At 48.7% G+C, this 27396-nt stretch overlaps 5 protein-coding genes across 9 annotated transcripts; 3 read left to right on the forward strand and 2 right to left on the reverse strand.

Annotated features, from left to right (window-relative positions):
• Window positions 1-36: 36 nt before the first annotated feature.
• On the forward strand, window positions 37-5296 carry LOC119137198 (protein zyg-11 homolog). Of its 2 annotated transcripts, XM_037276316.1 has the most exons (14): window positions 37-170; window positions 1295-1460; window positions 1554-2329; window positions 2384-2524; window positions 2658-2834; window positions 2947-3011; window positions 3110-3209; window positions 3292-3342; window positions 3405-3566; window positions 3643-3690; window positions 3755-3955; window positions 4026-4078; window positions 4165-4262; window positions 4338-5296. In XM_037276316.1, exons 1-14 carry the CDS (start codon window positions 114-116, stop codon window positions 4493-4495), a joined length of 2253 nt encoding a protein of 750 aa, XP_037132211.1. In that variant the 5' UTR covers window positions 37-113; the 3' UTR covers window positions 4496-5296. The 2 variants fall into 2 exon arrangements, with proteins under 2 accessions (XP_037132211.1, XP_037132213.1); XM_037276318.1 differs by lacking the exons at window positions 3405-3566; window positions 3643-3690.
• A 914-nt stretch (window positions 5297-6210) lies between these two features.
• LOC119137204 (leucine-rich repeat-containing protein 52-like) lies at window positions 6211-27141 on the reverse strand. 2 transcript variants are annotated; one of them, XM_037276329.1, is made up of 3 exons: window positions 27131-27141; window positions 9877-10665; window positions 6211-6890 (listed from the first exon to the last, which is right to left on the reverse strand). In XM_037276329.1, exons 2-3 carry the CDS (start codon window positions 10523-10525, stop codon window positions 6577-6579), a joined length of 963 nt encoding a protein of 320 aa, XP_037132224.1. In that variant the 5' UTR covers window positions 10526-10665; window positions 27131-27141; the 3' UTR covers window positions 6211-6576. The 2 variants fall into 2 exon arrangements, with proteins under 2 accessions (XP_037132224.1, XP_037132223.1); XM_037276328.1 differs by lacking the exon at window positions 27131-27141 and having other exon boundaries at window positions 9877-11867.
• On the forward strand, window positions 12369-13963 carry mgst3a (microsomal glutathione S-transferase 3a). Its single transcript, XM_037276331.1, has 6 exons — window positions 12369-12517; window positions 12947-13071; window positions 13199-13275; window positions 13357-13414; window positions 13502-13574; window positions 13643-13963. Exons 2-6 carry the CDS (start codon window positions 12955-12957, stop codon window positions 13783-13785), a joined length of 468 nt encoding a protein of 155 aa, XP_037132226.1. The 5' UTR covers window positions 12369-12517; window positions 12947-12954; the 3' UTR covers window positions 13786-13963.
• LOC119137197 (importin-13-like) lies at window positions 14889-21933 on the forward strand. 2 transcript variants are annotated; one of them, XM_037276315.1, is made up of 22 exons: window positions 14889-15182; window positions 15311-15418; window positions 15980-16105; window positions 16334-16950; window positions 17015-17155; window positions 17225-17366; window positions 17437-17603; window positions 17691-17811; window positions 17885-18032; window positions 18147-18328; window positions 18395-18421; window positions 18491-18625; window positions 19182-19328; window positions 19474-19554; window positions 19638-19775; window positions 19839-19935; window positions 19995-20047; window positions 20106-20175; window positions 20257-20315; window positions 21088-21177; window positions 21267-21448; window positions 21631-21933. In XM_037276315.1, exons 2-22 carry the CDS (start codon window positions 15320-15322, stop codon window positions 21716-21718), a joined length of 2910 nt encoding a protein of 969 aa, XP_037132210.1. In that variant the 5' UTR covers window positions 14889-15182; window positions 15311-15319; the 3' UTR covers window positions 21719-21933. The 2 variants fall into 2 exon arrangements, with proteins under 2 accessions (XP_037132210.1, XP_037132209.1); XM_037276314.1 differs by lacking the exon at window positions 14889-15182 and having other exon boundaries at window positions 15195-15418.
• Window positions 21841-25431, reverse strand: fzr1b (fizzy/cell division cycle 20 related 1b). 2 transcript variants are annotated; one of them, XM_037276324.1, is made up of 13 exons: window positions 25270-25431; window positions 24895-25087; window positions 24417-24518; window positions 24268-24331; window positions 24069-24187; window positions 23907-23989; window positions 23633-23816; window positions 23499-23564; window positions 23006-23108; window positions 22756-22937; window positions 22464-22697; window positions 22290-22370; window positions 21841-22211 (listed from the first exon to the last, which is right to left on the reverse strand). In XM_037276324.1, the coding sequence occupies exons 2-13, from the start codon at window positions 24970-24972 to the stop codon at window positions 22077-22079; spliced, it is 1431 nt and encodes a 476-aa protein (XP_037132219.1). In that variant the 5' UTR covers window positions 24973-25087; window positions 25270-25431; the 3' UTR covers window positions 21841-22076. The 2 variants fall into 2 exon arrangements, with proteins under 2 accessions (XP_037132219.1, XP_037132218.1); XM_037276323.1 differs by having other exon boundaries at window positions 22290-22394; window positions 25270-25430.
• Window positions 27142-27396: the final 255 nt, after the last annotated feature.

The raw sequence follows: 27396 nt of genomic DNA on the forward strand, positions 1-27396 counted from the left end.
TTAGAGTTCCCACAGTTAGAAAAAGGTGAATAAAAACTTGTGTTGGCTATCTGTGGAAAGACACCAGATTTGCATGGCTGTGCATCATCTCCTTCCCCCGCCTTCCTTTTTGCATGATTCCAACCAGACCCAATGTCGACAGTCCGGTAGCTGGAGGACGCATATCAGAGGTCTGTTTTGGATTTGTTCTCCTCCATAAATGCCATGTGAGCGCATCCTGTGGCGGCCCAAAATGCAATTGGCAGCTGTGTTTATGTATTCACGAAGACATGGAGTGGCGGGGTACGGTCAAGAAGAAGGCCCGAAAATGTTTGGAAACGTGAAGGGCGATCGCTCTCAGGCTTTGATGCGTGGAGAGACGGACTTAAGCATGTGGGAGGACAGCTTTGCTTACGAGATTCACGGCAGGATGTTTTTATTTATGTAGTGTGCTGTGACTGCATGGAGTGTGGCCGTGAGGGCGTGACCCACAAAGGGGATGTGTTTGTTTATGATTGAGAACAATCTCCGCATGTTGAAATGTTGCTGTAGAGCAAACGCAAACAAGTGCGTGTGTTTATGTTTACGTTTGACCACGTGCATAGAACAAACATTACTGTATGATAAAATAAAATAAAATAAAATAAAATAAAATAGTGACGCTATATTTGATACATTTGCCATTATGTAGATACGTTCTGATTTCAACACACTTTTAAATGAGATTCGAAATGCAACTTGCCAAATACTTTTTTGTTGACGGGTTCAATTTGAAGAATCACGGTTAATAGCGTGCTTATGCAGGGGACGGAAGAATTGTGTCCGAGTGCTAAAAATAGCCCGAAATTGCCGAGAGGCTCTCTGGGTGACGTCACGGCAAGCGGCTAACAGCGGCGTATGACACTTGACGGACGATCAGACGCGTCGCCACTTCTTCAGCGGATACTTGGCAACTTTTCTCCGTTTCATACGTTCTTCGTGGCTCCCAATGACGCCTGTGGCTGTAAATAAACGCAAATAGCGTGGTTGTTTTGCAATCTTGTGCGGATTGTTTACTCCTGCGGTATGGTGAGTTGTTTGAAATTGGTGGCAACATTTGTTTTCGTCCATTTGGACTTGCAGACTTGCAGAGATTATGTGATTTAAGTGAGCTTTACTGCGCCACTCGGGTCTTGGGGATAGAATTAGATGGAGTGATCTTGTGTTAAGTATAGGCACCGCACGTCTGCCTTCTTCAAAAACTTCCTTGGTGGGCGTTTTTCTCGGTGCATGCATGTTGTGTGATGCACGGCCCTGGCCGGGTGATGTGCCCCAGGAGTGGGAGGGCCCCCGGACGCTGTGCGACCTGTGCTTGGCTCAGGTGTGCCGCAGCCTGGAGCGGCTGTGCAGTAAGCGAGCAGACGGCTCTCTGCTGCTGGCCTCGGCCTTGCTCTTCCCTCAGCAGATAGCTGACCAGCTACTGCACAAGATGGCCTCAGAAGGTTCTTGTGCAATTTCTTTCTCTGCCTTCAAATCCCCAATTTGACACCCAAGATATAGATTGTGAACATTGTTTTGCGTTTTTGTTTCCCTAGGAATAGTGAACGACAAAACCATTGGGATTTTCCACCAGCACAAAGAGCTGCGTTTGAGCCGAGCCTGCCTGCGCCGCTGTCTGGTGTCGGCAGAAGCCTTCCAACTGGCCGTCTGCCCTCACCGGCTTCGAGAAGTGGATGCGTCCTGGTCCCGAGGCGACATCAGCGGCGCTCAAATCGTCTCCGGCTTGGCGTCCAACCCGAAGTGTCGATCCAGCCTTTGGAAGCTCTCCCTGAACGGGCTCCGTCTCGACTGGGCCGCACTGGCGGACGGCGGCGACGGTCTCCGCTCCCTGAAAGGCCTGCGGACGCTCAACCTCGCCGGCACCGACCTGAGCGACGCTGTCTTAGAGGATGTCTGCTCTCTCCCTCAGCTGGAGAGCTTAGACATCTCCTGCACCGCCGTCACCAAGCTGACAGCTCTCCTCCGATGCAAGACGACTATCAGGTGTTTGACGGCCCACTGCCTCCGGCAGCTGAAATCGACGGCGGACGCTTTGCTGTCCGTGCTCGGCCAGCTCGACGCTCTGAGACATTTGGACTTGTCAGACGACCACTTGACAGGACGGAGTGACGGAGATGTCGTTCTGCGTCTTCTGCGGGCCGGACCCGAGGTTCTTCCCTCCTTGGTGTCTTTGGACTTGTCGGGCAGGAGGAGAATCAATGAGGCAGCGGTCGGTGCGTTTGTGGAAGCCAGGAAGGATCTGGTGTTCTTGGGCTTGCTGTCAACTGGAGTTTGCGCCTGCCCTGCCCTGTCGGCGCAAAAAAAACTCAAAGTAAGGATTTACCGCCTCAGCGCACATTTCCCGTTTGACTACGCATGTGTTCAGGTCACCGGACAGGCTCACGAGAAGCAGTTGTGCGAGGCCCTCAGAAGGTACAGAGACAGAGCGTGTTTCACTCGAGAGGCCCTCTTCCATCTCTACAATTTGACCACCGACTCGCAGAAGCCACACCCAGAAATGCTGGAGGTGATGTAGTCCATTTTGGGTTGCCATAAGTCAACATAGCTTATGGATGAGTCATTTTTGTGAACGGAAAGATCCATTTCACTTGATCATTGTGCATCCGAGTGAACGAGCCTGTTGCCCATTGCTCTCGTAGCTGGTGCTGAGGTCCATGCAGAGCCACCCTACGAGTCTGCACGTCCACCTGGTGGCCACGGCGTGCGTGTTCAACCTCACCGCTCAGGACCAGGCCGAGGCCATGCCTGTGGGCCTGCTTCGCTACGCCGTCACGCAGCTGCTGCACAGCATGAAGACCTTCCAACAACATACGCAGGTGGCGCTTTTTTTCCCACCGACTGTAAATTAGAACGACCTCACTAAAACAAAACAAATAAATCAACAAACGCAACAACGACAGTCCATTGTTGCCTTTTTCTATGTTTCAGGTCCAAAAGAATTGTCTTCTGGCACTCTGCAGTGACTACATCCTCCAGGACGTCCCGTTTGACACGTCAGTTTATCTTCGCGCTGTTATGAAATAGTTGAGATCTGGGAGAGCATGAACAGGCCGTGTGTGCGTTCCTCATGCGTGCTGCGCTCACGCTTTAGGTATTTAGCAGCCACGCTGGTGATTAACTGGCTGAGCAGCCACGAAGATCCCACCCTTCAGAGGATGGCCGTCGCTGTCATCTCCATCCTGGTGGCCAAGGTCAAGTGGCATCACCCGTCGCCCTCTCTCGCTCTCTCTCTTGGCTCAAATATTTTCTGGTTTTGTTTTGTTGTCTTTGCAGTTATCCACAGCGGAGGTTGCAAAGCTCGGGGAAGATGTCTTCATCGTGAAGGTAAAGAGGAAGCGTTTCCCTCTCTTGTCGTGATTGCCACCAACTTTGGATCCGCCCAACAGCAGTTGTTGGCTATCGTGCAGCAGAGGGCCATGTTGGGAGTGGTCGACTCCACTCTGAAATTTGCTTTAAGAGCTTTGTGGAACCTAACCGATGAAATGCCCGTAGCGGCCCGCAACTTTATCCAGTGTAACGGCTTGGAGCTGTTTGAAGAAATTTTGGAGGTAGACATGCCCGTACACACGTGGCAACCCAAAACCAGAGAAATTGTTTTGTTCATATTCCTTTTTTTTTTTGCAGTCCTACTACACTGAACCTTCCATTCAGCAGAAAGTTCTCGGGCTCCTGGTGGGTCGGGTCATTATTTCAATGGCTTCTTGAAACCTCGTGTAACTATATATGTATTTTTCAGAACAACATCGCAGAGGTGGAGGAGCTGCAGACGGAGCTGATGGTGGCAGACCTGTTGGAGCACATTGTCAGCCTCCTGCAGGACACCAAGGTGGAGATGGGGGTGCGCTACTTTGCCGGCGGCATTCTTGCTCACCTCACCTCGCGGCCGGAGGCTTGGATCTTGGACGAGAAGCTTCGCAGCCGCATCCTCGAGCAGCTGGTGCGTGCGCAAATGTTTTATTTCATAAACGAAGCCAACTGGATCTCATTGATGGCTTTTCCCCTCACAGCACGTCTCCATTGCAGCTTGGACCCATCTGGAGAAAGAAATCGTGTTTTACAGGTCGGACAGAGTTATTGTGGAATTTTGATTGCGGCGCCGTACCTAATGGCGTTCGTGCTCGGCGTCACCTCTGCCTTTACGTTTAGGTCGTTGCGCCCGTTCTGCCACCTGCTTGGGACATGTCAACCCACGGGCGTGCAACTGTGGGCTGTGTGGGCCATTCATTTCGTCACCACGCAAAACGGTGGGTTCCGACTTCAGCTTTTTTTTGTAATACCTCAACTGTACGTACGTTAGCCTGACTCCATCCTCCTCTCAGCTTTACATTACGGCTGGATGCTGGAGCGGGAAGGTGTGACCGAACGTCTGAAGGCTCTGGCTTCACATCCAGACTCTCACGCCATCATTAGGGGACTATCGGAGAGCATCTTGTTTCTGCTTGAGCGCCACAAAGGGGCGGAGCCTCACAGCTCTTAGCAAAAAATGCAATCAAATCAAAGCAGAAATTGTTTGTGTGAACGAGAAAGAAAGATGGCCGCGTTTGTAGGTACAGATTAGATACATTGGCCAAATTCTGACGTAGTGATGAGTGAAGTTGTTCAACATTGAGGTCAAATTGTGTGGATCTGCTGAGGGCAAGCACAAATTGAATGCCTGACAGCAGTTTGCACATGTGGCCGCTAGAGGGTACTCGAGAGCTTTGGCTTCGGGGCTGATGGCAGTCAAATACGTATCAAGTTCACTCAACGTAGTTTTGCCACTTTTCTGAGTGACATGCCAAAATTGGGACTGCACTGCACACTCCAATTGGATTCATTAACCTCAAATCGAAGTTCTGACTTTCAAAGTTGGACTAAAAGTATTTTTAAGTATAAAATGTCACATTTGCATTCATCGCCAGAATTTCCATTGAAGCAAATCCACTTAATATGTTAACCAAAAAGCTTTGGGCAGATTTCCTTCTTTGGCTTTCTGCTTCTCCATTTGCACTGTTTAAGCTGGCTTAGCTGGCTGCTGACATCACACTCGTATCACTCTGATCTCTCTCTATTAAAAAACGCACCATCATCATTGCCCAAAACATCAAGTGTTCCTTTCAAACAGCAGGATTGAGACAGAAATAAAGATGTCACAAGAAAAGTGCCAAAAATATCTCGAGTAAAAATAAACAAAGCCTGAAGTGGAGGCTGAAAAGAGACCAGCTGCAGATAAGAGAGAGGGGAGAAAAAAGACATCTAAGAGCATTTCAGGCTTGAATAAAAATATAGCGGGACCGAGTCCGTGTGTCTGTCTTGGTCCCTTCCAATTGCATTTTACGGATTTTGAATTATCTCACTGGTGCAGACGTCGCTATTGGATCGGAATAACGTCTGAACCTGTCTGGGTGCAACCCATGCGCATTTGTCCCATTGTTGTGGAGAAGGCCACATTGTATGCTTTGGTGGCTGCACAGCGCCGGCAGGTTCTCAGCCCGTGAGCAGCAGCAAGCGACTTCCCGTTGCCCGTCAGAGGACAGCTCTTCTCGGATACCGCGTGTAGTTTCACGGCCGTTTTGTAGCTGATTTTGCCAGAGATTAAGTCATTTCCATCCCCATTCCAGGCACACGTCCAAAAATCATTGCCCCAAAACTGGAAATACGGTATGATATAACAATAAGAACAGACACAGGCCAGGCCATTTTTTTGAAGGGGGAGGGGGGTCAAGTTTGATATCCAAGGCCACACCATGCAGAGTTGACATGTTTGCCACGGTCTGCCTAAGCATTTTATATAACTTATGCTCATGCTAATTTGATGCTGTCACGTCAAAGCGGCAGTGATTATACATGACTTCATTTTTGCAACTGAAATGCAGGCTCCCACTTCCCGTGTCTAAATTTGTAAGTCATTCCGTTCCTCCATGAGAAGGATTTTCTTCCTATTCGGTGTGATGTTGATGAGATGGCCTATTATGGCGAGTTAGAGACGCTCACACTTGATGTCACATTTCCCGGCGGCTATTCCGCCGTGAGTTGAGCAGTTCCGCACAAGTGTGCGGAAGCATTAACAGCTCACAGGCGGGGAAATTTTGACATTTGTCCAATGACGGCCAGATGAAGTGTATACAATGAATGTACTGACCTACATATTAGCCTGCACGCATGGCTGTTTGCAAATGCATGCTGACTTTGGCTTTAATCAATAAAGAAAAATCCTTCTTGTACATATTTATTTAAAAAAAAAAAAAAAGATATCGCACGTATAGAGATATTGCACCAATAACTGAACACACATACACGCAGTGAAGTGCATTTTGTGTAAGTGAAAGGATTGTCATGCAAAAAATGACCTTCATGACCTTCTGGTCTCCAGTTACAGAGGTGACTGCTGCAAACCAGAAAGAGCAGACACGCACACGTTCAGTCCTGAGTTTCTCCTTTCGAAGACTTTAATATAAAGTGTTACTTCGATTGAATGCTGCTTGGCGTGTTCCAGGAAGGTGAGTGCCAGTAAGAAGACACCAGGAAGCTGAAAGTGGAGAACCTTGCTGCTGCAATCATCGCTCTTATTTGCACCTGCTAAACAGTAACAGTGTGTTTTAACAAAGCATTCTCGTGGGTCCGCCCCGACTCCGCGGCCCCTTCGTCTTCCTCGTCCAGTTCCAGCTGCTCATCTCTCGTCTTGATATAGCGCTCGTAAACCACCATGATGACCCCCGTGACCCAGGCCAGTAAGGTGCCCGCTGCGAAGATGACAAAGCCGATGATGACGAAGAAAAGATAGTCCCAGGAACCCAAAGTGTGGCGGCACAACGTCCCAAGTTGGATGCCCGCCTCACCCAGGCGAAGGCCCTGCAGGTCGTCCGGGGAACTGCACATGGTCTGGCCTTCGTCTGTTTTACAAACACACACACCAGCATGGTGACTTTCAGCACAGTTTAAGTGTGTCTTCATTTGGAACACTTGCAAAGATCTCTGAGGAAACAAATGAGACTTTATGGTTCTTTCTGTTCTGGTGAACCATAAATAACATCTGAGAGGCCTTCAAGTTCGACCCGAGAGCTTGGTCAATAATTCAAAGGGGACTTACGGATGGTTTTGCAGCAAACATATTCACTCGGCTTCATCTCTACACGTGCTCAGCAACGGTTTCACATTGCTCCAATACCATAGCGTGAGCAAGCACCATCTTGAATTACCGAGAAAAAACACACTTGGGTTAAATTATTCAAATCCCTGTTCTTCACAGCCACCTCTGTGCGTGTGCGCGCAACCAGAGAACAAAAGGGAAAAAACTTGAATTGAGAGCTCGCTGCTCAAAAAAAAAAAAAAAAAAAAAGGTTCAGCACATGAATAGGGTGAGATAAATGTGACTAACAACAATAACGGGCGACAACGACAAACTGTTTCCTGATATCTGTCTGGCTCCATAGCATAAAAAAAAAAAAAAAAAAACGGGCATCAAAACATGAGGGCTTTCCCGTTCCTCGGTGGCTGGGCTCTATTTCCAGAGCTCCCCCCCCCTTCCTGCCTTATATAACAGCGGAGGGAGCTGCTAATCTAAGCATGGAGGACGACACAGGAAAATCTGTTGGTTCCTTTCGCCAGCGTTCCGGCTTTCTCTTGCCATTGACGCGTCTCCTAAAGTGAAGGGACAATTTAAGCCTTAGGGTTAGGTTTAGGCTTCGGGTTAGGTTTGGGGTTAGGGTTAGGTTTAGTCTTAGGTTTAGGCTTAGGTTTAGGTTTAGTCTTAGTCGAGCAGCGCTCCAGTCTGGGCGGGAGACAAAGTGCTAATAAAGAGATCTGGTCAGACGGAAGCGTAGCCCCGCTCCTTCTCCCTCGCCGGCAGCTGTCACCACGAGAGACTCGACTCCAAAGCAACTTAGACAAAAGGCATGAATATAGGGCAGCTCTATCAGAACTCCTTTTGGACTTGGCCTAAGCTGCGGGCTTTGAGCGTGGGCCGGCTCATGTGTGGGAGCGAGAGAAGCAGGGGATGCCTTTTTAGCGTGAGCATTAGAACGCCAACGACCGGCTTCTTTGCTCACTAAGTCTCACTATAAATAGCAGCTGCCCTTTTACACACTCACACATGCACAGTAGTTCCAAAAACAAAGGCCAGACAAATGAGAAGCAGGACCATTCGTCCAGTTCAGTTCAATGTGGTAGGATGCAACTTTCAAATTACAGAGGAGATGGGAAGGGCGGGGGGCTAAGCTTGGTTTGGCTGTATCGGTTGGGTTTTGAAGTGTACCGTCTATTTCCTAGGTGTCAAACTCAAGGTCCGGGGGGCAGATACGGCCCGCCACATCCTTTTATGTGGCCGGCGATGACAAATCAAATTCATGTCAGTGCTTAAAATTGCAAATTGTCTTCACTTTTAAAATATTTTAGATATTGCTAGCATTTTTTTTAACCATTTATCTTTTCATAATATTAGAATATTTTTTTACTTGTTTCAGATTTGAAAATTAGTTATTCATCAATTTATTGTGTCATCCTGTATATAATATGAGGCGTTCATACATTTATTTGGGTTGACAGTCATAATGGCCCTCCGAAGGAAACTATGACGACGATGCGGCCCGCAACAAAAATGAGTTTGACACCCCTGATCTATTTTATATGTTGACTTATACAGGTGATGGAAATTCTATCGTCTCCTTGCTGTCAACAAATGATTTGCTGCGGCGGGGGGGGCACGTTGTCCGAATGCCCTCTGTCACAACGCGCTCCGCCACGTTTTTTTTTCACCATGCGCACGTGCACCTGTCTCCGAAAATAGGGCCCAAAGTCTGTAGGAAGTTGACACCAAAGTAGATCATTAATTATACTGTACATTTCTTTAGATCAATAAATTGTTTAGTATCAATTTGTTATTTGTCAAAAAATATGAAATGGCAATATTGGGAGGCGATGCAACGAAATGACTTTCTAAAATGATTCCGCCCTACCAAATGATACACATTTGACATTATCTGACGTCCCAAAAGGCTCGTAGCGTCGATTGATTGATTGCCGAGAACCGAGCCTGCAAATATGAATGAAAGAGCAGAGTTGTGAGGATCACGTGGCCTTCCTGCCCATGCACCGTGCACCGTGAATCATGCACCTGCTCTTATCGAATGTCATCGTGCTCCACTTCCTTCACCTGCAGACACTTTGCAGAGCTCACCGAGCTTGCATGGAGCGCACCCGTTTGCAAATATGCACCATGCTCTATTTTGTTTACACGTGTACCTGTCTCTCTCAAATAGTGATTGTTTCAGGCAGAGAAGTAAAACTTTGCCTACATTGCCAACTAAACTACACCCCATGCCACTTTTTATTGGGTCACCGCCACAGTCCAAATGCTTGTGCTGCCTTGAGCCATTTTCCTGACAGTAAAGTATGCGCATATTTTGAACATTTCATTTACATTCTCTTCTTCGTTTTTAAGTTGTGGGGGAGCAAATAGATTTTGAAGCTGCCCGGTCTTGTCAAATCCGTGAGACGTTATTTACCAACAGCGGATGGCTTTGGCACAAATGTGTCAAGTTTGTGAAGCGGCGCTTGCATGATATATGACATCTGGATTCCTTGTCCCCTTGGACAAGATAAGCCAAAATGGGGGGGTGAACAAATGGATGGATGGCTGGATAATTAATTCAATGACATTTGACAGTTTAAGCGGTGGAACGAGATGACTTGTCAGAGTTTGCACGGTGAATCTGTTTTTAACGAAGTCAAATCTGCAGATTCGAAGCTACGAACGAAGGGGAGCCACCGTTACGTATTTAAATGAACTCTCGAAATCTCGATTTACATAAATACAATTGTGGCTCCGCTCCTGGTTGATATACATATAGGAATAATGTTGGGAAAAAAAAAAAGAAAAACCTTGAAACTTGAAGCCCTCCAAGTGGACCCACACAGCCAGCTCCTCGGTGAAGCACTCACAGCTCCATGGGTTGCCACTGAGGCCCACTGAGCGCAGGGCAGGTAGCGAGATCAGGGTGCTGACGTTGAGCACCGTCAAGTTGTTCCGGCTCACATCGAGCACCTGGAGGGCCAGGTTCTCCGCAAAGGCGTCCCGGTGGATCTCAAAGAGGAACGGGTTATCCGTCATCCGCAGCATGACCAAACTGTCCAGAGGAGCGAAGGTCCTGTCCTCGATGCGGGTGAGGCTGTTGAACGAGAGGTCAAGGTAGGCTAACTTGCGCAGATTCCCAAACGTGGACTGAGAGATCTCGCTCAAGGAATTGTTGCTGCAGTCCAGGTAGACCAGGTCCGAGAGGTAGTTGAGCGCCAGCGGCGGCAGCTCCTCGATCAAGTTGTTGGAGATGATGAGCTGCCGGGTGGCCAGGGGCAGGTCCGCGGGGAAGCTGCTTAGGTGCTGCCCAGCGCATTGAACCACCAACTGCTCGTCGCACACGCAGCGCTCAGGGCAGCCCGGCGAGAGCAGCGGCGACGCGACCGTCCCCGTGCAAAGCAGGAAAGCGGCGGCGGCGACGATCAGGAGCGCGCTCGGCTGCGGGGCAGGACGCATGACACTGAGGCCGAGGGCTTCATCCAGCCCGCTCGGAGCGATCCGCGCGCGCTTACATTCTTCATGAACCTCCGCCAGACGATGGTAAGAGCGACGCGGGGATCGTTTCCACAAAGGTCAGCGGAGACCGTTGCCCTTGGCTCGTTTGCGCGTAATGTTTCAGCTCATCCTGTCAGCTGGTCCTGAACCCGACGCGGCGCGATGCAACGTGCACCCGATGGGCTCGCGCTGGTTGTCATACCTCGTGGATTTATGCCACAACACCGGGTGGCTTTCCTTCCTTCGCGCTTCCACTCCCACTGAGCGCGCTCACGACGTGCAACCCCGCTCCGCTCGTGCTGCGCGCGGTCACTTGTCATGTTTGGCTGTGGCATCCTCTCGCCTTTCCAGAGCCAACTCCGGTGAGGGGAGGGCTCCTCGCTCGCGGTCGAAGCATGTGCACGTATACGGAGCAGCGGCAACCAAAATATTCCGTGTAATCCAATGCATTTACGAGTGAGCGCTTGTTTGCTTGCATGACCTATTTGCTCCACCGACTCACGGTGCGTGGCTTTCCCGTCATCTGCACGTGCCTCTCATGTGTGTGTGCAGCCAGAAGCTCACGTTGATCGATCATGAAACATGCATGATTGTTGCGCACATGTGTGCACGCTCTTGCCTCAGGTGTGCGACGAAGTAGGCTACACTGTAGCATCACGTTGGACCTCAAAAGAGATTCACACGCGCGTTGAGCCACGATTGCTGAAGAAATAAAACAGAAATAAGATTAAGAGTGTTTCATTATAATGAGGGAGACCAATATGGACAAGATACTAATAATAGCGGAATTACGCGAAATTGACGCACATTGAAATGTTACAGATCGGAATGGAGCAGGGCGACCAAATGCAGCTTGGACCAGGGTTGATTGAGGGAAAAGGTAGTTGGAAGGGAGGATGAGGGGAACAAGACCAACAGAACCAGCAAACTAACATAACTTAACGGACCGACCGACAGACTGGCCAAGTGAAACAGAACTAACAAAGACAGGAACCAAGAAACAAAAAAGACATCAGACGACATCCACAATCCGAAAGGGGACTGAAGGGCAGACAGGACTTAAATACAAGACAGGTAACAAGAGCTAGGTGACTGTGGTTACATTGATTGCGGTAACACAGGAGGGGAGGGGCGACGCGAACAGAAACCATGGCAACATAGACATAATAATGCACCCGGGGACGAGTCGTGACATGAAATGCAGTAAATGTGAGGGCTTGGACACAAAAAACACTCCGAAATAATAATAATAATGAATCAATCAATTGTATTTGTTTCAAACATGTAAACTATATCTCATCAATCAAATAATAATAATAATAATAATAATCATCATAATAATAAAGACGTGAATCCGCCAACGTGTCCGCCCCAAACACGTGCATGACTAGCCAATAATGTTTGTTGACATTTGGCTGCTGGCTGCACCTTGCATGCGTCATGCAAGTCAAAGTGGGCAGATGCGGCCGGCTGGCTGCCAAGCAAAGCAGATGATGGGCGATGGGATGGGACAAGGTGGTCTCACTTGCAGTTCTGCTCGTGCACCCAGTCTGAAGCTATTCTTGCTCGCTTGTGTAGGTGTCGAAGTGCTGAATCAGACTCGGAGCGGCGCGTTGGAGGACGAGCAAGTGGCCACGATGAATGGGCGACAGATGTGCTGTTGAGAGAACGCTTGATAGGCATCAGAGCTTGTATCTGATGATTCTAATCCAAACTCAGTTATTGGGCGACAAATGTCGAACCAGTGGGGTTACGAGGACACCTAGTGGCGAATGCTTGCCAGTAACATATTTAAAAAAATACAGCACGTAAAATGTGTGTTATGTACGGAAGTTTGTCCGCCACGCCCATAGGGTGCGCGCGTTACGCACTCGGAACAAAGTCACAGCTTGCTCCGCTTGCTGTGTTCTATTCCAGCTACTTGTGCACGTATCGTCCTGCTTGGTCAGTCAGGTAAGTACTTTGCCCTCGTTTCTAATCACGGAGTAGATTCCATTGTCTTTGTTCTATTCAATGACGCTGTCGTCGTTTGACCTTTTTTGAAGGGCGGAGCACCATTCCGATTTCGCATTCATAATTTGAATGCAGAGATGAAGAGGCGAAAGTTAGAGTCGGTCCTCTAGTTTTTACCCGTTTGTCTTTATGACATTTAGCATTGTTTTTTCGCGCAAATATTAGTTGTGACTTTCCTGCTGCTTTGTTTGTTGAACTAGCCGCACAAATTGGAGTCACAAGCTAAGTCCGTCGTAAGCCGAGGACTCTTTACAGTGTATATTACTGACGATTACGTCATACGGAACAAAAACGTTAGTTTCTCCTTCACAATCCCAATGTAGCTATTTGCACTTGAAGCTATCAAACTGTCTTGTTTGTTTCCTTCAGGTGTCAAAATGGTTGTTCTGTCCAAGGAGCACGGTTACGTCGTGCTGACTGGTGTCGCCAGCATGATCATGGTGGGACACTTGGCAATTCAAGTGGCCAAAGCTCGCAAGAAGTACAATATGCCGGTGAGCTGAGAAAGAAATAAAACAACAGTGTACATCAGCAGACGAGCTGCAGCATGCCTGGAAATTGCCTTTTGTGTGTCTGCACGTTCTGATCACAATGTGTGTGCGTGTTTGTGTTGCTTTACAGTACCCCAAAATGTACAGCGATGATGATAGTGAAGAGGGCAACATTTTTAACTGTGTGCAGCGTGCACACCAAAACACGTGAGTGGGGAACGTGACGGATAATCATGACTGCACATGAGAGACAAAACAAAGATGTTGGGTTGGGTTTTTTGTTTTCAGTCTGGAGCTCTACCCTGCCTTCCTTTTCTGTCTGGGTGTTGGTGGCCTTCATTGCCCTGTAAGTTGATCAATATCACATTCACAATTAAGCCAATGCATATCAGACACGTGTTACTATCAGACAAAAATGTGTGTCTGCTTTCAGCGTCTCAGCAGTGGACTGGGACTTGTTTGGATCATAAGCCGAGAGGTTTACGCGCATGGCTACTCAACAGGAGGTGAGTTTGGAGATTTGTTTTTGAGTCAATGCCACTCGGGTAATTTGAAAACAAAAATTGTCATTCAGATCCTCAAAAAAGAATGCGGGGAGCTTTTGGCAACGTGGCTCTGCTGGGGATGATTCTGACCACCGCCAGCTTTGGACACCACTTGTTGGGCTGGACGCGGCCGTGTTTGACGTCTTGGTGCGATGCCAAAAAATGTTGCTGAATGGCGGGAGCCATCATACAAACACAACTTCACCTTTGCCACCGTTTAAAACAAGTAATCCATCTTCAGTGACCTGACTGGTTTTCCATGTTGGGAGTGGCCCCTCACAGTTAAGAGTTGTAGAGTGTTGCTACCAAACTAGAATTGCTTTTTTTTAAATAAATGGAGTTTAAGTTCATTCATTGTCATGAGCATGTTTTTTTCCCTCCATGAGTGCAATTGATTTATTCTTTTGTCAATAATCTATTAGATTTCTGTCAATTTAGTCAGTGTTCAAAGTCCACATGGCATACCTTGATGGATGAGTGTCTTGCTCCGAACTAACAGGTCGCAGACAATAGAACCTCGCCCTCTTCCCACACATGACAACTTAAGTCAGTATTCAAAGTCCACATGGCGTGTATTGCTCTGAACTAACAGGTTCCAGACAAAAGACCCTCGCCCTCTTCTGACACATGGTTCGTGATGGTTATTCATGCCGTGGCTCCTTCTAAAGGCAGCTTTTTTTCAATTTCATACGCAAGCAACGGTACAACACAGCTGAAGACATTCAAAAGCAAAGCAGAGAAAACCAAAAGAGTTTACCAAAAATTACTGAAAGAGCAAAGAGACATCTCAGGGCACACCAGGCTTTATTCAATACGGCTCAAACTTTGGTTTCTTAGTTCATTATCTACTCATCTCAGCAATCAACGGGAAAACTACGCCACCCTGTGGCTAAAGTGAGATAATTCACACGAATGAATGGGGAAAAAAAAGACAAAATATTCATAAATAAAAACCACTGAGATTATTTACATAAATAACAATGAAATGGTAATTTAATAAAAATATATAGGTAGGCAAAAATAAGTATCTAACGCACGCACCGCAACGCGATGCCCCCCCCACACACACACACAATTGCCAGGGATGAATCGGTTAGGAAAATCACCATAAATCCAAAAACAAAACCAGATCTCATCTCATCCCCTTGCAGAGAGTAATTTTAAAAAGTCCACCGAGTCGCTGTCTTCGCTTCTGTTTGTCTGAGCTTGTTTCCGTTACGTGATACGGGGCCGGCCGACCGGCTAAAAATATCCTGAGGGAGTCCCATGGGTGGGCTCTCGTATCGACACAACAAAAACAAAAAAGCTGCAGATACCTTCTTGATCATCACACCTTTTCCTCGCCGCTTGCATCGAGTAATTTGCAAGCATCCCTCATTTGCATCCCTGCGCAGCCAATCAGGTGCAAGTGCGTCAGAGACGCTCCTCTTGTATGTCGTGCTCAACCGCAGCTTTCCCCCCCCCGGCTGTTATTTTAACTTTCTGAGAGTAAATGTGCTAGGACAGAGTCATTCGTCAGTGAATGACGGCCGGACTCCTTCATGCAAGTCCATTGAAGTCCATCAAGAGGTCAGTGTGGTCACGTGTCCGCGTGGACAGCTGACAGCCGCTCTTGAGTGTCCTCCGGCCGCTCGCATTCACACACTTTGGAGAGCTGTGTGTGCTTTTCAACTCTTTGTTGGCCCTCTTATCGGTAGTGAGGCCTAATGGACGTCCAGCATGGGGAGACGTTCACCTTGCACCCGACGGCGGGTGCAACAAATGCCGACGAATTACAGGAGGTCACAGTGAGCAATGTGGAGGCGGTGAGTTTTCTTATTTTCATTTTTTTAAATTATTTCTTTAATGCTAAAGACTGCACTTAAATATGGGGAACTCTAGTTCTATACGCCGTATTGTATTAAAAAACATTTACGACAATTAAGCAATTCCTTTGTGTGCCACTAGAGGGAGCTTGGGTACCACCTATCAACAATCTGATTGGAAACTTATTAAGACGCTTGGAAGTTTGATGTGTAAGGCAATGTTCCACTAAATATGAAATCCTACCTTCAGTTTGATGAATTCTCTTTTGTGTGCTGGATACAGAAAATGACAAATAAGAAAGAATAAGAAAGAAGTACGCAAACATTTCATTGGAAAACAAAAGCAGTTTAAAGAGACAGTGTGGAGAGCTCTGGCCCAGCAGACGTTTTTGTAACATGACACCAACTATAAGCATTTGCCATCCTAATAATAGCAAGCACAGCACGCTTGGGATCAGTAACTAAATTTTTTTGTCACCCTCTTCAATCAAGTGGTCCTTCAGTATGAATATTTATGCCAATTGATTGCGAGTGAGTGAGTGAGCCCCACTTGTCTTGCAGGCTCTCTTCCAGCTGTATTTCGAACCAGACATGGAGCACAAGAATGCGGCCCAGAAGTGGCTGAGCCAGGCTCAGGCGTCCGCCCAGGCGTGGCACTTCTGCTGGGCCCTGCTCGGCCCCGACAAGGTCTGCTCATCCACCCCAAACTTGACACAGGCTTGTTGCACACTCACAAGGCCAGGCGCAAGTCATAGTCCCGAAAACACATTTCAAGGCAAAATAATAAATGAAAGGCATTGAAAAGTAGCAGCTTAGCAGTTTGCTCCATTAGCTAAATGCAGACGCACCGTGTTTGCCTCCAGTCTTCAGAGCTTGTCTGTTTTCCTATTCACGTTATTGTCGCGTGGTCCACAGCTCCCAGAGGTCCAGTTCTTTGGAGCCAGCACCCTCCACGCCAAAATCTCCTCGCACTGGAGCGACCTGCCTGCAGACCAGCACGAGCGCCTGAGAGCGCAGCTCCTTTCGCACATTTTGCACTTCTCCTCCGGCCCCAAAATGGTTTTAACCAGGCTGTGCGTCGCGCTGGCCTCCATGGCCCTAAATTTAATTCCCCACGTGTGGTCGCAGCCGGTCGCCGACATAGTGCGAGCCTTTCAACCTCAGGGCCCTGAAGGCACGCAGGACCCTCAGCAGCACTGTCTGGCCCTGCTGGAGCTCCTGGTGGTGCTTCCCGAGGAGCTCCGGAGCAGCCGGCTGGCGCAGAGCCGTCGCGGCCAGCTGAGGGAGGCTCTAGCCGGGGAGTGGGGCGCCGTGTGTTCCCTTCTGCGTCAGCTCCTCCAAAGCCAGGACTCGTCCATCCGGGTGAAGGAGAAAGTGCTCCGCTGCTTGTCCAGCTGGGTGGGACTGGATGTGCCACTGGGGGAGACTCAGGAACTGCTACAGGATTGTTTTGCCACTTTATCCAACCCGGAGCTCTTTGACACGGCTGTCGAGACCATCGTCGGTACCATCTCGAAATCCGACTGCCAAAGGTCTGCAGGGCAACTGAGACTTGTCTTGTGTTACCACCGTAACTCATTGACCTCGCACCCGCAGGTACGGCAATTCTCTGTGGAGTCTAATGCCGCTGGTGTTGGGTCTCCACGATCAGCTGAAGACAGCAGCTCAAGACGGGGACATGGAGACCTCACACGGCATCTGCCGCATCGCCGTCGCCATGGGCGAAACACACTGCAGGTGCGCTCGCATGGTCGGCGATCCATCGTACGGCTGAATTTGGACACGTTTGGTTCTGAACGAGGACAGGGTGTTGCTGGAGCAGGTGGAGCACTGGCAACAATATCTGGCCTTGGTCAACATGATTCTGTTCTGTACCGGCATTCCCGGCCAGTACCCAATCAACGAGACCACCAGCTCCCTCACGCTCACTTTCTGGTACACCCTCCAGGTGGGGACCAAATGTCAATCTGCCAACCTTGGACAGGCGTGCCATCTTTCTTGGCTTTCTTTCTGCTCAGGATGACATCTTGTCTTTTGAGGAGGGGAAGCAGGATATTTATCTGCAAGTGTACAGACCCGTTTACTTCCAGTTGGTGGATGTACTCCTTCGCAAATGCCACTATCCCTCCCAGGAAGAGTACAATTCCTGGACTTGTGACGACAAGGAGCAGTTCCGAATCTACCGGTGACGCTGATGAAATAAAGCATTTGGTCCTTCGTGACAAGTTTTTTTTTTCTGCTGCCACGAGTAACAGACGGGTTTACCTTCCAGAGTGGACATCTCGGACACACTGATGTACGTCTACGAAATGTTGGGAGGCGAGCTGCTCAGCGAGCTTTACGAGCGCCTGGGCAGGCAGCTGACGGAGCCGCAACGGTCGGCGCATTGGCAGGTCCTCTATCTGGTCCAATACATGACACGCCTCCTCATTTTGGGAGCATAACTTTCTGCTTTCCCTTTTAAAGGAAACCGAGGCTTTGCTCTTTGGCTTCCAGTCCATCGCCGAGACCATTGATGTGAATTACTCGGATGTCATCCCGGGTCTGATTGGCCTGATGCCCACAATCAACATCACCAACGTCATGCTGGCAGACACGCTCATGTACACCATAGGTGCCTGCGTGCGTGTTATTCAGGAGTTGATTTCATTTTCAACTTTGGCAATACTCATAACAAGCGAGTGTCTCGTTTGAGCTGGGTTCATTTTCATGTGCCCGTGTCGCCAAGGATCCTTGGCCGAGTGGCTGGCGGACCACCCGGTGATGCTCGGGGGCACGTTAGCCATGGTGCTCCAGGGTCTCGCCAGGCCCGAGCTGTCCGTGTCCAGTGTTTCCACTCTGAAGAGGATCTGCAGGGAGTGTCGATACGATCTGGCGTCCTACACTCAGGATATTCTTAACGTGTCTCAGGTCAGACGCGCCGCTTCACAGTGTTCAGGAAAATCACATCATACTAATACCTGCAACCCTATGTAGGACGTGCTGCTCAAAGATATCCATAAGGTGAGTGAAGAGTGTGGCAAAAAGTCAGGAAAGCACGTGTGATTTGATTTGCTTTGCTCTCGTGTGCAGAGCAGCCAGTGCATGTGGCTGATGCAGGCCATGGGCTTCCTGCTCTCCGCTCTGCCGGCCGACAAGATCTTGGCAAAAGTGCACTCGCTCATCGGCCCTCACGTGCAGCAGCTGGATACTTTGGCCAGACAACCGGTAGGCGGAAAACTGAAAATGATTTTGATGAATAATGGAATTGCATTTTTTTCACTCAGCGTTGTGATTCATTCATTCATTCATTCATTCATCCATCCATCCATCCATCCATCCATCCATCCATCCATCCATCCATCCATCCATCCATCCATCCATCCATCCATCCATCCATTTATTTATTTATTTATTTATTTATTCATTCATTCATTTATTCATTTATTTGTCTATGTCATCATTTTTATTTTCCAAAACAAATATAAGCAATACGTTGATCTATCTTACAATAAATAATATTAGATTTAGAACATTTAAATATTTGGGTTTTGTACTTTAGGATTACTCTACATTGAACCACGATTAAATAAAAAAAATAAAAAAACGATCTACTTTAATTAGTGGATTAAACCCCTCAGGCTAAAGTCGATTACGAAAATGCAAACAAGTCTGTGGCTTTATCATGTAAACCTGAAACAATGATGTGTAAACATGTGGACTGCAATTTTTTGTCTACATCTAATTTATGTAAATCTCAGAATGTCTGTTTTTGCGCACGCAGGCCGATCCTGCCAGCAAACAGCCCATCATTCGCATCCTGGGAATGTTGTCCAGCCTCTTCACCGCTTTGGACGTCAAGCAACCCGCAGACGTGTTGGAGGGAGTGGCTCGCTCCGCACCAACTCACCCACAAAGCACGCTCAACCCGGTAAGCTCAACTTTACCCAGAGATAAAATTGATGGTTGGGCAACAATCGGGCCGGTAGCCACAAACAAGTGCCAAAGAACTTGAAAATTAGACGGAGGGTCGATTCAATTTAAATTCAATACTCTTTTTTTTTTTTTGTGTTTAGGTTGTGGTCGTATTACAGCAAACATACGCGTTGATCCAGAACATCCTCAGCAAATGGCTGGAAGATTCGGAGGTGGTCGAGGTAAGAAGAAATGTTGCCCTTCAATACGTGCAACCCTATTATTGACCCTCCCCTCACCCTAACGCCTCCCCTCCCCTCCACAGGCGGTGTGTGGCGTATTTGATAAATCCATTCGAACTCTCCTACGGGATTTCGGGCCATTGGTGGCTCAGCTGAGTGAGACGCTGGGCCAGATGTATAGCGCCTTCCCGCAGGCCTCAGCGTTGGACCTGGCGTCTCAGGTGCGTTCGCACGCTGCCCAGGAGCTAAAGAAAACACATCAAGACTCCAACTCTTCTCCTTAGATGGTTCACATCTTTGCTGGAGAGCACCACCACTTGACAGCCATTAAAAGCCTGGTTGAAGTGCTTACCGCTTCCACGCTAGCCATATTTCCACAAGGTATGTGTTTTTTCTAAAACAAGTGCTTTTTTTTTTAAATAAAGCCTGTGATTTTGTAGGCATCAGGGATCATCCTGACGTGGCAGAGTCCTTCATGTACCTTCATGCTCAGGTTGGTGAAAAACATTGTTTTCTTGCATCACGTTTCACCTCAAAACATGTGCGTATAGATTCTTAAAAGAAAACCCGAGTTGTATCTGGAATGGGATCGTCTGGACGCCAATGCGCTATTTCACTGTGGTGAGTATTTTTATTTCCAGCAAGAATCTCAAATCCTGAGTGACATTTTAACCTCAAGTAGTTTCTTTTGGCTATGTTCAGGAATTGTGTCACTTCAATTTCCTGAAACATCCACAGTCAAAGCTGCCAGCCACTTCTTTGTAAGTTGAAGTTCCTACCAAACACTGTCAGTGTCACGGATCGGAATGGAGCAGGGTGACCAAATGCAGCTTGGACCAGGGTTGATTGAGGGAAAAGGTAGTTGGAAGGGAGGATGAGGGGAACAAGACCAACAGAACCAGCAAACTAATATAACTTAACGGACTGACCGACAGACTGGCCAAGTGAAACAGAACTGACAAAGACCAAGAAACAAAAAAGACATCAGACGACAACCACGATCCGAAAAGGGAGTGAGGGGCAGACGGGACTTAAATACAAGACAGGTAACAAGCGCTAGGTGACTGTGGTTACACTGATTGAGGTAACGCAGGAGGGGAGGGGCGACGCCAACAGAAACCATGGCAACATAGATATAATAAAGCAACCGGGGACAGTTAGATGTTCAGTGAAACACCTGAATTGGGAAAACAATTTTATTTAAAAAAATAAATACATACATATATATATATATATATATATATATATAATTTCAAAGTAGGGTTTAAAGCTAGGGTTAGGGTTTCAAACAAGGGTTCATACTAGAGTTAGGGTTTCAAACTAGGGTTTAAATCACATAGTATCTCAAACTCAAGGCCCATCAAACATAATTTTATGTGGCCTGCAAAGACAAATTGTGCATCAAATTCGTGTGTCGTTACTAGAATTGCAAATTGTCTTCACTTTTAGTAAAAGCTTTTTTTTTAAAATATTTGACTAGTTTTTACTCGTCTGATTTGAAAATGAGTTGTCATTTTTCTCCTCTTGCGACAGAACGAGTGGTTCCCTCGATGTCAAGACGTGCCGCCTCTTGGCGAGGTGCTGCAGAGGGACGGCAAGCTCCTTACAGAGAGCATCCTGCACGTCAGTCCCTCTTTGAAAAGCAAAGTCTCAATTCTTTCTTTTGCAATCGCTCATGAAATGGCATTGAATATTTCGCGTTTGGCTCGCAGGCGGTCGGTGGCGGCTCCCCTCGTAGTCTGACTGATCATTTCTCTGAGGTGCTTCTGAGTCTGAGCAGACATTGTCCGCATCTGCTATCCCGGTGGCTCCAAGAAGTTCTGCAGTCACCGGGTTTCCCGGCAGCACACGTCTCCGCTGAACAGAAACGCGACTTCACCCAGAAGCTCCTCAGGTGAGTCACTTCCTCAAAGGCGTTCGATGAGCTGCTTGAGGCCCGCTCGTCTCAAAACGGAAGAGCTGAGGTCAGGAAGATCTGAAGAGGTTCAAAATTGAAATGGCAAATCATGACAAAAGGGAAGCTCGCCGACAAATGGCTCGAGCCATTCTTTCTAAAGTATGTCGTCTTCTTCCAAGGGAGCAGAGCAACAAGCGTCACGTGAAGGAGACAGTGAAGGAGTTCTCTCTGCTTTGTGGAGGCCTGCAGGGGTCCGGACGCCACTAGCCCACGTTTCCTCCCGCAAATCCAAAGATTGCAAGTCAGAGCAAAATCCAACATGAAATGCTAAACAATTGTGTTATCGTTTTGCACCTTCTCACAGCCCCGACAAAGAAACACATACAGACTTGTTCTCTGAGTTCTTTTAAAAATGGATGTCAGTTTTTCAACATGTATATCTCTGCTGACGGATGATGAAATAAAAACAAAACATGATTTAAGAAGCCAACGTTTTTTTGTTTTCACTGATGGACGGGAGGGGGGGCAGTACGAGGGGGAAGTGCACATTGTTGGAAAAACATAAGGACAGAAGAGTTGCGGTGCGGTGGGTGGCAAAGTGCTGCAGGTCGGCCATCTTGCTCCTCTATCGGATTCGTGTGAAAAGGTTCAGTACAGACTTGGACTCCTTGGTGCAGCGCGTCTTGCTGAAGATGTTCCAAAAGCGAAGCGTCTCATCCCCCGCGCCCGTGACGATGGCCTCGCCGTCAGGGGACACGGCCTGAGAGAGAGAGAGAGCGGGGAAAAAAAAAAACATTGAACTTGCTTGTCACATGGGACCACGCTGATGATATCATACCAGGTAAAGAACTCTGTAGGAGTGTCCCGTCAGCTTGGCCACCTGCGTGAGCGACGGGTACTTCCACACCAAAATCTGGTTCTGAGAGTAGCCGTGAGTGCTCACCTTGGAGCAAAGACAAAAATGGATAGCGCCTACTTTTTTCTCCCCAGCAGTGGATTTCGACGCGCTCACCAGTTCATTGGCGTGCTTGGACCAGGCCAGGTTGCACACCTGGGAGCCCGTGTCGGTGCTCTGCAGCGCCTGACCCGTCAGCGTGTTCCAGAAGCGCAGACAGCGGTCGGCCGTGCCGCCGCCCGACGCCAGCAGCCCGTGCTGGTGCGGCGACCAGGCGATGGCCTTCACGGCGGCGAGGTGCTCGCTGTACTGTTGCACCGGGAGCAGGCTGGAGCTGTTCCACACCAGCAACTGAGAGAGAGCGGCCGTCAACGTCACTGAGAGAGGAGGCCATTTTGGATTCATGTACCTTGTTGTCGTTGCCTCCGGAGGCGAGATGCTGATGGTCGGGGGACCACTTGAGACCGCACACTTCCTGTCGGTGTCCCTGCAACCGCCTCTCGGCGGAAGGCGGCGTTCTGACGTCCCGTTGCAAGATGACTCGGTCGCGACTGCCCGACGAAAGCTGCTCCCCGTTCCACGCCAGGGCGCCTTGGACGCAAGCCAAGCCAGAGGCCGTCAGGGGGCAAAAAGCCTCGGTGGGGGCGGGGCCAACTTACCCACACGAGCCGAGTGGCCCTCCAAACTGGTCAGCTTTCGCCCACCTGCCGCGTCCCAGATTTGAACGTAACCTTTGTGGGTCCCGACGGCAACCAGGCTCCCCTAGCATGCAAATCCACTTGAGATGTTTTAGAATGTCAAAAAAGGATGCCGCAAATAAGGGAAGGGCGAGTCCTGATATCGATAAAGGCTTCTTCCAATGTACCCGATGTCAGTGAAGGGCGCCGATACTATAGGGAAGTAAAAGAGAGTACGTGCATTGCATCTGTAACTTTAGCTTTGTTTGCTGACATCGTTTGGGTGGTGCAATGACAGATTACACAAGATTAGAATTCATATGCGGACTCATATTGGTATTGGTGAGGACAAAATTGTCCCCAAATTGTACTCATCAATCTCGTCTGTTGAATCAAACAGCCAAATGCAACCGACTGCGACTTAAGGTAGCATAAGTGTCGACCTACAACGGGCCGGTATTTTTATGCAGCTCACCCTCTCGTTCCAGCACACCGAAGTCACAGAATCGCCGTCCACCGAAAGGTCGCACAACCGTGTCACCTGTGAGCACACGCAAGAGAGTCAAGCACTTGGTGGAGAGTTTGTCGGGGCAAAACGATGGCTCGCACCTGGCTGGTGCAGGCGCTCCACAGGTAGACGCAAGCTCCCAAACCCACACTGAGCAAGTTGCCCGTCGACCAGTCGACCAGGTTGAGGTAGAAGTCGTCCTGCAGCTCGGGGGCGTCCAGCACCTTGAAGGGGATCTTGGAGATCTTGCGGGCAGGTTTACGAGGAGAGCGGAGCAGCTTGTGACTGCGGCGGCAGAAAGCCAGCTTTGCGGCAAAGCGGAACACGTGCCAGGGGAGAGAGCGAGCGAGCGAGCGACCTACTGTGGCGGCTTACCTCTTGTTAGTAAGCGGCGAGAGAGAGAACGGTGAGACTTGGTTGTCGCCGTCAAAAGGCGTCGACTTGGTGCGGACGGCGTACTGCGTGGTTCCAAGAGAGACGGCGTCATCTCCACGGCTCACCAAACAAAAGAACGGAACTGGCCGGGGCAGTGCGTACCCGAAAGAGGCCGTGCGAGTAGACAGCGCGTCGCCTTTCGTCTGCGTGAAGGTCCGACACCGACTCGATGCCCGCGCCTAGCAACTCGTTCCTCAAAAGGGCGGCGTACGCCACCGTGTCTGTCGGCGGTCATATCGCACGCTTGAGTGACATCATCAAGGACGCCGGACCTCGATGGCCGACCGAGAGGATTCCCCACCTTTGCCTGAATCTGAGCTGGCATCTTTTGCTTTTTGGTTCTGGCCAGGGGAGCGACAGTTCTCCTGAACGGAGAAGGAAGACAAACGTCTGGTCAGCCGAGCGAGCGAGTGGGCGGGCGACTTTGTCAGCAATGGATAAAGGGCTCACGTTGGCGTAATGAAAATTGATGCTCCAGTTGCTTCCAGCGCGGGTGGGGATGAAGCGGTCCCCTGACTTCACACTGATGGGGCTGCATGTAACGCTTCCACACTGGAGAGCCAGAGAGAAAAAGTGCTTTTGTGGAAATAAATTTTGGTCGCCAGCGAGTGAAATAACCATATATTATTAGATCAGAAAAAGAAACGCTTGTCATTTTTCAGTTTGCAATTTTGAAGCGAAAAACGACATGCTTGTTCAACGGAGACAGCAACACTGCCACCGAGTGGACGGAGGTGGAACAGCCCTTTTGACACCACATTTTCTGAAGCCTGTGTGTGCAAATCTTGAAACGATGTCCTCCAAATTTAATTGCGCGTGCCCGCTGGTCCACGAACGCTCATTTAACAATTCGTAAGCAGAACTGAACGTGCACAAATAAGAAATTATGTATAATGTGGGAAATGTCAATCTTCCACCACGATCTCACCCTCCTCAGCCGGGCCTCAGCGGGCAAGTTCTGGAGGTTGATTTGCCTCAGAAGACGCCTCTCGTACTCTTGGTCCATGACAGACGTACACCGAGACCCCCCCCCCCCCTCCCCTCTGCTGCCCCCCCCACCCCACCTCCCCGGTTTAAACCTCCGTTCGTGCCCGGTGAGGGAATCCACGCGGAACCTTCATCTGCAAAGACACACAATTGCTATGGTCACATCGTTGCTCCAAGTGTACATCGTTATTTTATGTTACATTTCTACGAAAAAGACAAAGAACGGCATCACGGTGAGCCAGTAGCCACCTCACTGTTGACATGATCACAAGGCAGCCATTTAAATGGCAGCATGACGTCATTTGGAGCCTCTTACCTCACTGGCCATACGTTCAAGTCACGAGATTGCGTCTTGTTCGGAAATCGTCGCTGTCACCCGACGTAAGCGCGAGAAGACGCACACTGCTGGTGTTTACGTTCTCAACAAAAGATGGCGACGGCATCAGCTCAGCTGCAAGACATTGGCTGGATTTGAGTGACTCCAAAGCGACGTCTATTGGCGGAGCCGAGCTCCTACACGCTGTCGACTCAAAAGAGTGACTCCCACTTATAGCCACAAGGTGGCACTGCTGCCGCACTATCCCGAAAACAGACGTAGAGTCGACCCCCGCGTACTCGTGGTTCGTCACTTGCAGATTCCCAAATTCACGGATTTTTTTTCAATTAAAAAAGTTTCATATTTAATTTTTTTCCAGTTTTGGTTTATTTCGTTCTCCATGGAAATCGTAAATTAAATGTTTATCAATGTTTTTCTTCAAGATTTGTTTGGGGGGGAGTGGTTGCCATTATGTTTGGTATAATTACTCAAGTAATCTGCTGCTGCTGTAATGGCAGTGACCGTCACGGTCGAGAGCCCGTGTGGCATGTCTGCTGGCCTTCAAATCGGCACGTAGGCCCGTCTGCCACGTTGCCCTTTGACACAGAGCCACAGTGATCCAACCGATTGTATATTTACGGTACATGTTGCTGTCATCAGGGTGGACGGATTTACTCAGAATGCCTTTTCTGGGTTAATGAGAGACAAAGCCCATCATGCACATGCTCAGAGGTGACACACTCAATGACAGATACAAACATTGGATATAATTGTTACTTTTATAAATGTGAGATTTTGTTTTTATTTGAAAAACCTCAATAGTGGTTTTGGACGTGCCAGCGCACAGCCACACGAGCAGACGGCGACATCTGACAGCGTTGCACGTTTTGGCCACAACATAATCATATCTGCATCCTTCCATCAGGGCCACGTTTGAGGAAGGCAGCGTCTTTGGGTACCGGCAGGGTGGAGAGACAAATTTGGCTTCCTTATCGCTCCTGTAATAGAGAACAGGCCAATGGGCACACGGGAGGTTGGCTCGCTGCGCTGCATCGCAGTTTGATCCTTAGAGGAATTCACAACAACAAAACAAGCGGCTGATCGTATCTCTTACATGTCATCGGACAAAAACAAAAAGGAGCTTTCGTTATTGTAGGTGGCCAGTGTTTTTCCGATACAATAATCCATTTAGAATTGAAATGGAACATTTTGAGTGCCAAAATGTCTTTACTCTTACAATGCTGGGATAAAAAGTAAAAAAATAAAAATAAATCGCACGATAACCTGATGCTTGATGACATTTACGGGGAAGCACCCATCCTGTTATTGTCCTGTCGTTGCATTTTCATTTTGTAAGAGAGCAGGACTCCTACATGCAACCTTGCTTTCAGGAAGCAAATTGCTCTCTTATCCAGATCCAAGCGCATCAGTCTTTCTATTTCAGCATTCTTCCTTCCTCGTCTGTCTGAGCTCAGCGCTACCCTCCACGCTTGAGGCCCGCCCGAGCTTCCATCTAATTCCGCTAATACTGCCTTCCATTTTTTCCCCTCCACTGCCCAGTCGCTGTCAGTCCAAATGAAAACAAACAGCAGCTGGTGAGTCAAAACTTCAGGAAGAAGTTTGTTTTCATAACGCGGATAGGGAAAGAGCCCATTTGTTTTGCAGGAAGTGGCTCTCTTCCTCCCTGCCTCAGCCAAAGCCTGCGGGCCTTCTCGGGGACCCGGCCGATACAAAGCTGAGGAAAGGGGGGGCGAGCGGCCAGGAGGAATCTCCGGTCTGGTCCAGCCCGAAACCAGACCGGTTAGAGACGCCACTGGCTGCCAGAGGTGGATCAGTTGCTTGACGTCAGTCGGTGACAAACCGCTTGACTCGTGTTAGAGCTTGAAAGAAACTCCCTGCCCATTACCGCGGCGGAAAAGTGGAGCAGTTCCATGGAAGAAGAAAAAAAAAAAGAAAAAAAAAAGAAGAGGTCCTCGACTGAACTTGTATTTACTGTAAATAGACGGCGCCATCTATTTTACAGGATGTCCAGGAAAGTAGTTCAGATCTTCTGTTACTGCTACGTCCTGCCTTCAACTTGACCCAAATCTGAGTCAGCTAGCCCAAGAAAGTCCTTATTAAAAAATA

This window comes from Syngnathus acus, chromosome 17 (genome assembly GCF_901709675.1).
Source record: "Syngnathus acus chromosome 17, fSynAcu1.2, whole genome shotgun sequence".
In the NCBI taxonomy this organism is placed as follows: Eukaryota; Metazoa; Chordata; class Actinopteri; order Syngnathiformes; family Syngnathidae; genus Syngnathus; species Syngnathus acus.

Coding starts and splice junctions, on each gene's coding strand:
- LOC119137197 (XM_037276315.1), top strand. CDS start 15,320: ATGGACGTCCAGCATGGGGAGACGTTCACCTTGCACCCGACGGCGGGT. Junction 18,033..18,146: donor CACGCTCATGTACACCATAG/GTGCCTGCGTGC, acceptor CGTGTCGCCAAG/GATCCTTGGCCGAGTGGCTG. Junction 18,626..19,181: donor ATACTTTGGCCAGACAACCG/GTAGGCGGAAAA, acceptor TTGCGCACGCAG/GCCGATCCTGCCAGCAAACA.
- fzr1b (XM_037276323.1), bottom strand. CDS start 24,972: ATGGACCAAGAGTACGAGAGGCGTCTTCTGAGGCAAATCAACCTCCAG. Junction 24,519..24,894: donor CTGAGGCCCGGCTGAGGAGG/GTGAGATCGTGG, acceptor CTGGCTCTCCAG/TGTGGAAGCGTTACATGCAG. Junction 24,188..24,267: donor CAGCTCAGATTCAGGCAAAG/GTGGGGAATCCT, acceptor GACCGCCGACAG/ACACGGTGGCGTACGCCGCC.
- LOC119137204 (XM_037276329.1), bottom strand. CDS start 10,525: ATGCGTCCTGCCCCGCAGCCGAGCGCGCTCCTGATCGTCGCCGCCGCC. Junction 6,891..9,876: donor GGAGGGCTTCAAGTTTCAAG/GTTTTTCTTTTT, acceptor TTTGTAAAACAG/ACGAAGGCCAGACCATGTGC.
- LOC119137198 (XM_037276316.1), top strand. CDS start 114: ATGATTCCAACCAGACCCAATGTCGACAGTCCGGTAGCTGGAGGACGC. Junction 3,956..4,025: donor GCCGCATCCTCGAGCAGCTG/GTGCGTGCGCAA, acceptor TTCCCCTCACAG/CACGTCTCCATTGCAGCTTG. Junction 4,263..4,337: donor TTTCGTCACCACGCAAAACG/GTGGGTTCCGAC, acceptor TCCTCCTCTCAG/CTTTACATTACGGCTGGATG.
- mgst3a (XM_037276331.1), top strand. CDS start 12,955: ATGGTTGTTCTGTCCAAGGAGCACGGTTACGTCGTGCTGACTGGTGTC. Junction 13,072..13,198: donor GCAAGAAGTACAATATGCCG/GTGAGCTGAGAA, acceptor GTTGCTTTACAG/TACCCCAAAATGTACAGCGA. Junction 13,575..13,642: donor GCATGGCTACTCAACAGGAG/GTGAGTTTGGAG, acceptor ATTGTCATTCAG/ATCCTCAAAAAAGAATGCGG.